The sequence below is a fragment of the Aristolochia californica genome, unplaced genomic scaffold (assembly GCF_029961685.1).
Source record: "Aristolochia californica isolate CCGP_79_NKW_82.1479 unplaced genomic scaffold, dmAriCali1.0.hap1 SCAF_6, whole genome shotgun sequence".
NCBI classification, from domain to species: Eukaryota; Viridiplantae; Streptophyta; class Magnoliopsida; order Piperales; family Aristolochiaceae; genus Aristolochia; species Aristolochia californica.
The window spans coordinates 40,987,747-41,000,095 of NW_027182257.1; the positions used below are offsets into that span (position 1 = coordinate 40,987,747).

The window sequence follows — 12,349 nt, forward strand, 5'->3', positions numbered from 1 at the left end:
AAGCAGAGAGTGCTTGACTGATCAAGCTACTCTTTATTTCTCTTTTATAGGAAGCGTCAAAGAAAAAAGTAAAAAAAGGGAAACAAATGTGATTCGTAAGAGTACATTTTATAACCCAACTCCAGTGTTGATCTTAAAACCACCTGTCCTGATGATAAATTTGTTAGGTTTCTCTGGGTTGAGAAGAAGACGGAAGAAGGAACTGAGAGACCGAGACCGACGAGTCCTTTAATTTTTCTAATTTTTCATTCTGACTCTTAGTTTAGGGTTACATAATCTGTATAAACTCTTAGTTTAGGGTTACATAATTTGTATAAATAAGATAAGTGGCCCACTGGACCACACAATAATTTGGATCAAACATAACAATCTCCACCTTGAGCCAAATTGCATCTAAAGCAAACATAACCTAAACAAAGGTAAACATAAAGATACACTAACAACATACTACTAACAAACTGACGTCAAACTTGAGTAAAACTTGAATTTTGTAATTGGAAGACGCTTTGTGAGTATATCGGCTGGATTCGACTCGGTACCAATCTTCTTCACGACAACCTTGCCATCTGAGATCACATCTTAAACAAAATGATACCGAATGTCAATATGCTTTGTCTTCTCATGGTATATGCGGTCCTTTGTCAAATGAATGATGTTTTGGTTGTCACAATGCACCGTAATAGGACCCTCGATAGAAGACATCTCACCAACAAACGCCTTGAGACAAATAACTTCTTTGATAACCTCTGTAATTGCCATGTATTCGGCTTTGGTACTTGAGAGTGCAATGGTGGCTTGAAGTGTAGACTCCAACTAATTACACAATCTCCAAGGGTGAAAACATACCCCGTCAAAGAACGTCTCTTATCTAAATCACCCGCAAAATCCGCATCCACAAAACCCATTAGTGCCTTGTTACCATTTCCAAACTCCAAACGAGCATCAATGGTACCTCGCAAATAGTGAAAAATCTACTTCAGCGCTGCCAAGTGCCCTTTCCCGGGACAAGAGAGATATCTATTTACCACACTAACGGCTTGAATAATGTCGGGTCAAGTACACACCATCCCGATCGTACTCGAATATGGAACCTTTCTCCATATATTTTGACCACAATACCCCTAGATACATATTTCAACTACCAATATAAAACATATTAGTAGTTACCGTTACACGGTGCCTACCATTTATTATGTATTATTCTTTAAAAGTTGAATTTTATATTTGCAATGATATTAATTGCCCATTGTCATTTTAGGGGTATAGACCTGACCTTGCGGATGTCCCTTGCATCACAACTCACTACCACTTGTTCTCTTTTTCATTTTTAAAAAAAATTTCAATGTCAACCTTTTCTGAATGCAATACAGAGTTCTCTTAATGTTTTCCTGTTGTCAACTTGTTAAACTGTATATATCAATTTAATTGAATCAAACGTCCCATTGGCTGCAAACCTCTTGCGTAGTTTATATCACGATTATAGAATCAGTAGAAGCTGTAAATATCTCTTCTTTTTCCAAGCCTGGGCTTTTGGAGAATTCAGAGAGACTCTGGGTGACCCTAGTTACAAAACCAAAACTTGAAACATTCTTTATCTTATTATTGAGTTAGAAAAACACAGAGCTTGCCTCCATCTGAATGGAGTTTTCTTTGATTTCAATACAATCATACACAGTAGTCATTTTTTGCACATCAGCCATTATGTAAAAATTTGTGTTAGTAGACAGTGGATATGGAGCTTCCATGAACAGTGATTGTATGATGATATAACAACAATTCATTTGGGTAGCTCATGTTGTTTCTGTTCTCTTGCAGATTGTGTTGAATAAATTTCATATACACAACAACCAAATTGCTATTCTATTTAGTTCTCGTACTGAATACAAACTTCACAGTGGGCAAATACACATCCACAAAACATAAATACACAGATAGGGTCCACAGATATAGTATTAAACAGAAATCAAACTTGAGAGAAAAATGAACCTCCTTGCTGCGCACAACGACACTATTCAGTAGCAGCGTCGCTTCTCACGCTCTCTATCCAGCAATGACAACGTTGGCTTCTAACCCTGACCTCTTCTGACAACAATCCCGAGTCCCGAGCTTCGGCTCCGGCAACAATAGCAAGAGCCTCCCGGACTCCTCTTTCGTCAACAACGAGAGTCTCTCCAACTCTTCCTCTTCCGGCTACAACGAGAACCTCCCCAGCTCTCTCTCTTATGGCTACAACAAAAACCTCCCCAACTCTCTCTCTTTCGTCAACAAAAGCCTCCCGAGCTCTCTCTCCTTTCTCCCCGATTTTCCCTTTTCTGTTTCTGCTCTCACACCATGCCGCACTGTGCGTCTACGGCTTAAACACACACACAAAAAAAAAGTTGGGCCCATACAGGTTGGGCCCGCTGGTGTTGATTTTCAACACTCCCCCCTCAACACCAGATCTCATGCCAAGATCATGTATTATCAACACGGTCACGCCTCGTGACCTCCTTCTCTTCTGGCTTCCTTTCCCTTGATTTTCTGTCAAACGCATCATCAGAGCCACTATTTTCATGGCCATCAAATAAGTTGGGCTTCTCACTTTTTCTGCCTCTAGTAGCAAATGAAGAATGCCCCCTCTTATCTTGTCTGTCAGAATCCCTACCATCTCCATGTGTCATGGATTTATCTTCCTTGTTATCTTTTTCCCATTCCCTTTTCTGGTTGCTTCGGTCTTCTCTACCATTAGAAGACTTCTCAGTTGCTGCCTCTCTTTCTTGTCTCCCAGCCTTCGAACTCCCATATTGAAGGGGTTTTATTGGATCTAAGTCCCTTAATTTTTCTCCTGGTTTAACAACTTGATTTTTCTCTATCTCCTTAAGATCTCTCACTTCTTTCATGGAGCCTTTATCCCCTTTACCGATGTCTTTTTCCATCTTCTTAACGTTTCTATTTTCCTTACTGTTATCATGGTGTCCAGTAGTCAATTCAGATTTCACAAGGGCTCCTCTAATAGCAGCATCTGAAATAGATTTAAGAGCATTTAATGAGATTTTACCTTGGGAATCTTTACTTGTCTCATCCTCATCCTTCATCTGGCAGTCATCGTAAACTCTAGAGACCCACCTTTATGAGCAAATGGTCCTGCCTCTCCATTATTTACTCTTGATTTTTGGTTTTGTAGGATTCCATTATGACTAACATTGCTTCTCTCACCATTCTCAGACATGTGACTTCCATTAGTCTCCTTGTTCAATGCCTTAGACACATCATCCTTTCTTTGCTCAGTAAACTGAAGTACTCTAGAGCTATGAACCTCATCATCAAATTCATCATTATCTGATGCATAATTCCCAAGACCCAATACATCACCAGGAGAGCTAGAAACAGAATTTCCTTTTGAAGTTTCATCTTCAATAGCATCCTTCACTTACTTAACAGCTGTGACTGAGACTAAAAGCTTTGCTGAAGCCTTTTGTGTGGGGACTGCAGGGGATGATTGAGATGTCGTATGATTTTGATGAAAAACTGTGTTATCAACTTCAATCTCTAGGTCATCCTCTTCATCCCTCTCAAATTCCTCCTCTTCCCCCTTTCTTCAACATAACATCACTTATCTGTTCAATAGTTGTAATAGTGAGGGCTAATTCTTCTTCCCCCATAACCAAGTGTCATTCTTCTTCTTCCATAACAAAATGTGCTTCAATATCCCACTCCTCTTCAATCTTCTCCTGAGATATGTAAGTGGCAGTGTTGCCTTTAACAGACTGTTTCTGGGACCAACAATTTCTCGCTATGTGGCCCATCCTCCCGCAGTTGTAACACTTGACATCAAATTTTCTACTATTTTCATGATTCTTCGAAGCTCCCCCTTAATGAGAGCTACCCTTTTCTTGGTAACTCTTCTAATGAGAGTTTCCCTCTTCTTGATGACTTTTCACCTTGTCACCATCCTTTCTAGACCGTTTGACATTACCTCTACTCTTGCTAATGTAGAGCGCTTTTGCCTCTCCCTTCAACGAGACTTCTCCCATTTGTTTAGCCAAGGTTTCCTGACCAACGAGTAAATTTTCAAACTCAACAAGTGATGGTGGAGTCGGCCATCCCTGTATAGCAGCAATGAATCCTCGATATTCGGGTCTCAGACCATGAGTGATTATCCTCTTCATCCTGGGTTCCCCAATGGGAGCTTTTGGGTCTAATTTTGAAATTTCCCGACATATCAACTTCATCTTGTGAAAATACTCAACAATGGTCATGTCATGTTGTGTCGTTGATAGCAGCTCGTTCTCAAGCAGTTGCAATCTTACATCATTCTTCTTTGAGAACAATGCAGCGTAAGTGTCCCATGCTTCCTTCGGTGTTTTTACATCCTGAATGTGCTCCAATATTTCTTCTTCAACTGTGGTCTTTAAGGCAAGTATTGTTTTGCTTGCTTTAATTTTCCATTTTCGCAAGATCCCATTGGCATCCTCTACCACTGGTTGTGTAGTTTCACTGCCACCAACGACCTCCCACAGGTCTTGACCTTGTAGGTAAGAATCATTACATGTTGACCACGTATTATAGTTTTTGTGGTTGAACTTCTTAACTCCTCCACCCACATAAAGGTCATTTATCATACTGGCACAACTTCACTCTACCCAACAACCTCAGATAGCAGTAACCTTGCAGAGTACCTTACTGCTCACACCTCAAGATAGTTTCACCTAAAAATAACAGTCCTTGATTGTCCCGCTCTGATACCAATTGTTGAATAAATTTCACATACATAACAACCAAATTGCTATTCTATTAAATTCTCGTACTAAATACAAACTTCACAGTAGGCAAATACACATCCATAAAACATAAATACACAAATAGGGTCCACAGATACAGTATTAAGCAGAAATCAAACTTGAGAGAAAAAGGAACCTCTTTGTTGTGCACATTGGTACTATTCAACAGCAACGTCACTTTTCACGCTCTCTGTCCAGCAATGACAACGTTGGCTTCCAACTCTGACCTCTTCCGACAACAATCCCGAGTCCCGAGCTCCGGCTCTGGCAACAACAGCAAGAGCCTTCCGGACTCCTCCTCTTCCGTCAACAGCGAGAGTCTCTCAGCTCTTCCTCTTCTGGCTACAACGAGAACCTCCCCAGCTCTCTCTCTCTTCCGGCAACAGAAGCCTCCCGAGCTCTCTCTCTTTTCTCCCCGATTTTCCCTTTTTTGTTTCTGCTCTCACACCATTCCGCATTGCGTGTCTACGGCTTAAACACAAAAAAAAAAGAAAAAAAAAGTTGGGCCCACTGGTTTTGATTTTCATCCGATTGTGTTCGTGTTGTATCGGTGGCTGTTATGTGACACTGGCCAGCTCTTGGATCAGATTTCTTATCTTTCATTACAATCTGCATTGATTACAGGGGAGGGTGCCTCAAATCTGCGGGACTCCACTCAAGCAGCCATTCGTACTTAAAAAAAAATCAACCAATGACGAAATTTTGCGTTTGAGCGATCTTTTCAAAGTTCAGAAGGGCTTGAAAACAATGGGTATTTGTCCTGTGTGAGCGCTTTGATGGAGCTTTGTGAAGGCATTATTTGCCCAAATAAGAACATGTGCAGCAAATGGTCGATCTCTGTACTCTTGGAACTGTGTCAAGGGCAAGAGCAATTCATTGTAAGAATGAAAAATAAAAATTAAAAAAAATCATTTAAAATTCTCCTTTTGTCCACGTTCAGTGAACTCTCTCGTATCCCACGACTCTCCCGCCTCATGAAGTCATTGACGTGTCGGGTAGCTTTGGCACAGAATCATGCAAAAATCTCAAACATCAATCCGACGGCCAATCAAATTGCCACATTTGACAACCCAAATCATTATTTATTAATTTAAATTCCTCGTCACTGCATTAAACAATAATCACCCAAGTACTCTCTCCTTATCAAGATAATGAATGATTAGCCGCTTAATGCACGATGATGTGTCAGTTTTTACTGCACGGCGAACGGAGGCGGCCGAGGGAGGTGGGGTCCGCCACCCATCGTTATCGGTTTTATACGTATCGGGTGTGCATGCACCACGTGATGCTTTTGAGTTTAATTGCACCTGTGTGCCCTCAGTTAAAAAATTCGGCGCATATTGAGAATTAACTTTCTTAATGGAAATCCTTTTCCGTGTCAAAATCCTCAATAAATTCCGAGAGCGACCACTAACTGGATTTTCTTAGCCGAAAATGTCGCGCGTGGTCCGATTGACCCATATCCCAAGGGTCCAATCTTTTCCACTTGTGGTGCTCCTTGGATATGGATATTCCCTCCCGACACGGAACCCAACCGCTTGGGACCATCTTGACTCATCTCGATCTGAGGTGGGGCCTTTCGATATCTTTAATGGTTAGATGAGTCCATCCACTGAAAGAGAGTGTCGACCTGTGGTTAATTTCTATTGGGTCCATATTACAGAGCTCATCCTAATCCTGTACGGCTTGACCAAAAAGTTGCGGGGTCAATCAATACTCGCAAACACGAGAGGGCCCACACGACTCGCGACCGCGTCAGCACACCACACTCGGTCGTCTGACTCCAAACAAGAAAAACACAGGCGCTTTCCTCTCACCCGCAAAGGAGCTGCCCCGAAGGAGGCGCCACCGAGTTTCCGGACTCGTGCGGGATCCACTTTAAGGACCGTACACGTGTGAGATGGAAATTAGGAAGTCACTGATGGCCAAAGGAAAAAGCGGGGAGATTTCTTAAATGGAATTCCTTGTGAAGGTTCGAGGTCAGGGCAAGTGGTCAACAGTCGGTGGGTGGGATTCTTTTATAATTTTATTCTTTTCTTGGATCTCTCAGTGGCGAGAAAGAAAAGACAAGGAATTCAATTCCTCTTATATTGACAGCTTTTACCTAATGGTTTTGATGGCCAACGATTTGGTCTCATCTCAACGGTCAAGATAAGTGTTCTCCTTCACACATTGACAGATGAGAATATTTCACCCTAAAAGGGCCCCACGTCAGGTCTCTTCCCGTCTTCCCTTCCTTTGAATATTTCTCGTTTTTTCAGGTTGATAATCTTTGTTGTTTTATACAATAATTGTTTTTTTGCCATTTCCACCCTTTCTTTTCTCTTTTTAGAGTCCAGCCCACCGAGCTGCCTATAAATATCAGACCCGTCTCAGCTCTCCTCCCTTCAAAGTACAAAAAGCGCTTCAGCAGCTGGGCGTCTCGTCTTCTTCCTCTAGCTATCCTCTACCTCTGTCTGATCTTCTTGTCTGACATGGGGTTTCCTTCAATTTCTTACGGGGTTATAGTGCCTAAACCGCTGGTAAAACTTGCCGATTTTTGGATCCATATCAAGCTCATGGTCAGGCTGGCTTTCTTCTATCTGGGTCTGTTCGATCCGACTGATGTCAGCACGAATTGGGAAGATCATGGGAGTCGTCGCTCGACGGTTGATACCCACTCGCCTTCTGTATCTATCACGCCCCAGGAGATCAAGAAGAGGCTTCCTATTGTAGAGTTTGCAGATTTTGTTAGATGGTCTGGGGCAGGAGAGTGCGAGGAGGCGGTATGTGCCGTCTGCTTGAGCTGCGTGGAGGAGAGGCACGAGATCAGGGAGCTCGGAAATTGCTCCCATGTTTTCCATGTCGGGTGCTTGGATAAGTGGGTGGATCAGGGCCAGGTTACGTGCCCCATGTGCAGATCTATGTTGCTGCCGCGAGAACATGAGAAGAAGAGAGGTGGGGATTCTTGGGTCGTGGAGAGGATTTCTTATCTATTTGGTGAAGATTTGGTGAGATATTGAGAATGGGGGAATCCTCCGCAGCCATTTGTAACCGGTTTGCCAATAAGAAGAAAACAGGGGAAAGAAGGGGAAAAAGATTACATTAGATAAACATGCCTGATGTACATAGGTTTTTATTCTTTTTTGACAGATTTGCAGCATAAGTGCTTGCAATGTACAAAAACATAACGCTTTCTTCATCGTCTCTTTCGTTTTGTTTGTTCTGCTTGTTACGAACGTGAACGAATGCAAGAAAATTCAAAAGGGGCAACACATAGCAGGCAGCCATTATCCGACAACTCGCTTTGAAAAAGTGGAGACATCTCAGATGAGAAAATTCCAATGCCTGTGATGATTTATAACGGTTATATCTACAGCCAGTGCTGGGTCCTTGTTCATTAAAAGGGGGGATTCTGAGCTGCAAGAACCGTTTGCTATTAATAGAATTGGAAAACTGCAAAAGGAGGTTCAAAGACTAAACCAGATTCTAAAAATGACTGCTTGACTTGAAGAATCTATGCAAATTTGAGTTCAAAATAATTGTTTAGATGTCATATCAGTACAAAATTGAGTTCAAGACAGTTGAGCTTTTCGTTGAATTAAAAAAAGTTTTGACTTTCATATCTTAAATATTATATTATGCGCAGAGAAGGAAGAAAAAACAGAAAAACCCAACGATCATCTGGGGATTTGATTACATATTAAAAGATGAGTATTTAAGAATCTTCTTCTTCAGGTTTGTAGCTATAATATCACCCGAGCATGAAGATTGACTCGAGTAAAATTTGACATTGTCTAGTCTTCAGTGGCTTGCTAATAGAATCAAAAACACTCAACAGCGCTCAAAATTATCCTATGAGGAAGCCTTTGCCTTGGCTAGTTGTTAACGGAAAATCTTTAGGTGCCAGTTCGTTGTCTTTTAGTATTCTCTTGATTATGATGAGGTTCTTGAAGTCGTTTATTCTTGTTTCCCTGTAACGATTTGCTTCTAAAGTATCATTCTGAGAACCAAATCAGGCACAACTTAAGAACCCTAAAATTTCTATATAAATTCTATCACCATTGACGACCTTAGTTTAAGGTCTCATTAACACGAAACCCACATCGAGATAACTCTTTCTCAGGCACCTAGAATTTTACGAAATAAATTAACTATTAAAAATTGTATGATTTTCCACCCAAGGGGATGTAGCTCAGATGGTAGAGCGCTCGCTTAGCATGCGAGAGGTACGGGGATCGATACCCCGCATTTCCAATGCCCATGTTTTTTTAGTTTTGTTTTTTCTGCGGCTGCAAGTAAACGTGTTAGTTTCATTTCCTGTAACGTTTTTTATTTTTTCCTTCCCCAAAATCCCATGTGTTTCTTGGTCACTTGGTGGTGATGTTTCCATGTGGTCCAAACTAGTGTTAGAACACTTAAGCCTCCATGCGGATTTACAAATGATTTTAATGATTTAAAACATAATGATAGTGGTGACTTCACTAATTTGTTTGGATTAGATGGATGAATATGAGGAAAATCTTATTTAACAATATACATAAGAGAAGACTACCACATGCAAATAGAATTATCAAGAGAAAGAGAGAGAAAGAAAAAGGATTAGGAATTAATGAGTATAACATAAAAAAAAATTATCAAATAGATAATTCGGAATAAGCGAACCTTTCTCGTAGAAACCTCACTTTTAGTCGTAGAAGAACTAATCACAATAAAAATAAAAATTGTATGTGCATTCAAAAGATTACTATATTATTTTGCTCAATCATAAAATTTCAGCTATTATTTGAATAAAAAATATTTGAAATTAATCAAAAATAGAAAGGAGAGAGATATTTGTAATGTGTAGATACCTAACATCCCATTATTCAAAAAGTATTATCAGTAAATAGCTATTATACATATTTCATCTGTTTCATTTTGGAAACAATATTAATCACAGTGAAATGGAAAAACGATAAAGCAAGTTGTCATGTTAGATATAAGTATTTCAAACAAAAAAAAAAAACCCTATAGAGAAGATGTACAAAGATGAACATGTTCATATAAGAACTATTAAGGTCTTATTGTACCTCTTTGTTTATGTAGTAACTTCTTTTAAAATGTATATGGTGTAGTCATTCATTTATCTTCTTGCCCCCTTGATATCCTGGTAATGAAAAAATAGTTCTATAAAATGTTGAATTACAATATATTGTAGAGTCATTTTTTATGAAGTTTAAGATTTGCATACCTCAAAATCTACTTTGGAGTTGTTAACATTGAAAATATTTCCTAATAAAACTATTTTCTATTGGGTTTGTTAGCAAGTAATTTATTTAAAATGACAGTGCACATCCGAGCAAGGCATTATTATCACATAACTTAGTCTACTCTTTTTTTTTATTTTTTTATGTTTATTCCTTTTTTTCTATTTATTTTGTCCATTTTATCTTAACAATCGTAAAGGACCAAGAGTTCTTACTGAAGAATATTAAAATACCTTACAAAAGCTTAAAATTATGTTAGTTACTCTCACGACTACTATTGCAACTATAGGTACACCCTCTTTTCTTTCATACTGTTGCTCTCCACCCTGAATTATTGACTTAGATGCTTTTAGAATATATGACCGAAAATATCAGTAAATTAACTAGATTACTCTATGCTTTATAGATAACTTGTAATTATACCAAGTATGTAGTGATTGATTACTTGCAGCGATTCCATCCTTGACAAACAAGTAACAATTGGATGTGCACCAAGTAATAAGCTCGATCTGAGTAATAAATTACCAATAATAAGTTGAACCAAGTGTTGTTGGATTCAAGAGCTACTTCAAGGACTTCTCAAAAGAAGGTAAGATGTCTAACTGCTAGCAGTATGATAATACTCTTCTAATGTAATCAAGAACTCAAATCGAGTTACAAGGTCTATTGCTTCCCCTCGGCAGTTCAAGGAGTTAACCAATGACATTGGTTAAATCCAAAGAGAATTCAGGAGAGCTAAAACACAAACATATATTGAGCGAAGACATCATACTAAGAGCTACAACCCGAGAGCTAGCTATATTAATTTAATTGATTAGAAGCCAATGATATCATGAGAGAAATCAACAGCTGCTTGAGATAGTCTAGATTGCGAAGAAATTTATGCGGCAAAAAAATACACAGGACTATAGCAAGGCACGCCCATAATGTATTCAATTCATGATTAGAGATACCAAAGATATTGATAACCTGAGGTATTAACAAGGCAAACCCATAATATCTTCAATTCATGATTAGCAACGTGACATGTTGCTGATTCACTAGCTAGATACAACAAACCACAAGTAATTAGTTCCAGTTGTTGGAACTTTGCTGAATAATCAGTAATGTGATGGAGTCTCTAGAGGACACACGTAGTAGGTACCAGAACAACAAAGGCACGTAGATGGATTCATATCATCTTCATCATGTTGCCATTAAAAACTCATGTTGATTCACCAGTTAGATAAAAACATCAAGAACAACAACATCACCAAATATATCTCAGTACCAAGTGTATATTTCAATTAAAACAATAGTCATTAATGAAATCACCAAGTGCTAGAGAAGTTTCAACAACATGAAGAGTCATCCTCAATGTGCTGGAATTCAAGAGAGAGCAGAAGGCAACACCTGCTTCTCTTGTCAAAGCTGATTGATAGATTCTGCATTTCTGCTACTAAGATAATTTAAATTGAAACTCTCTTACTCTGTTGCTCCTCTTAGGAATTAGACGCCTTAATTCTAAACTAACGAGAGCAATAATAATAAACGCAGAAGAAGGAAAAAGAGCAAGCACGAGAACAAATACAACAAGACTTATACAAGTCCACCTCAAGGTGAGACTACTTCCTGTCTTCCGCCGTTGTAGTAATCTACTATGAAGATAAAAATAGTTTACAAAAGAAATCGCACACACTTATAGGTGTTTTTTTGTAACATCTCTCGGGCCACAACTCTAAATCCTTCTCCATGATGATGATAAAACCCTAATAGTGGCACCACCCCCAAATAGAAAAGAAAAATTAGGGTAACCTCAATACAATAGTAAAATTCCCAAATTGCCCTTAATGAAATAACAATTAATATATCGTGGACCTTTCGGATGAACCCGCCCCCTTCCAACCCCACGACGACCTTACCACGAAGGTCGATCTGCGTATTAACTTAGCGTAAGCCATTGATTAGGCTCCACAACATAACAACTCTAATGGTTACTGGAAACCAAAGGAAAATAACCGAGAAGAAACCAACTGTTGTTGCTGAAAGAAAAAGATAATCTCTTGATCTCTGTTACTGCCCTTACGTCTCGAAAGAAAAAAGAGAAGAGAACAAGTTCTGTAATTATGGAAGATAAAAAAGATAGCAACATATGTCCAGGTAAAGTTCTCGATTCCAAAACCCAAAAATCTACTGCAACATTACAAGTTATCAAATAATCAATTTGTTTCAAATCTTCCAGTCTCCTCTCTTTTTTATTACTGTATGGTTAGCCTGCAAATATTCTACAAGAGAAACGAAAGAGAGGCAAATCGAGAAGACTTACTAGAGAAGTACACCAAGTGCGGCTCCAACATGTTGTTAATATGTTGTAAGGATTTC

The 12,349-nt window shown here is 39.2% G+C and overlaps 1 protein-coding gene and 1 non-coding gene across 2 annotated transcripts; both read left to right on the top strand.

The window, feature by feature from the left end:
• Positions 1-7,165: 7,165 nt before the first annotated feature.
• LOC137935075 (brassinosteroid-responsive RING protein 1-like) lies at positions 7,166-7,941 on the top strand. The gene has a single exon (XM_068779720.1). It carries the CDS (start codon positions 7,235-7,237, stop codon positions 7,760-7,762), a length of 528 nt encoding a protein of 175 aa, XP_068635821.1. The 5' UTR covers positions 7,166-7,234; the 3' UTR covers positions 7,763-7,941.
• Positions 7,942-8,923: 982 nt separating this feature from the next.
• Positions 8,924-8,996, top strand: TRNAA-AGC (transfer RNA alanine (anticodon AGC)). Its single transcript has one exon. It is a non-coding gene; the product is annotated as a tRNA-Ala (tRNA).
• The last annotated feature ends 3,353 nt before the right edge of the window (positions 8,997-12,349 follow it).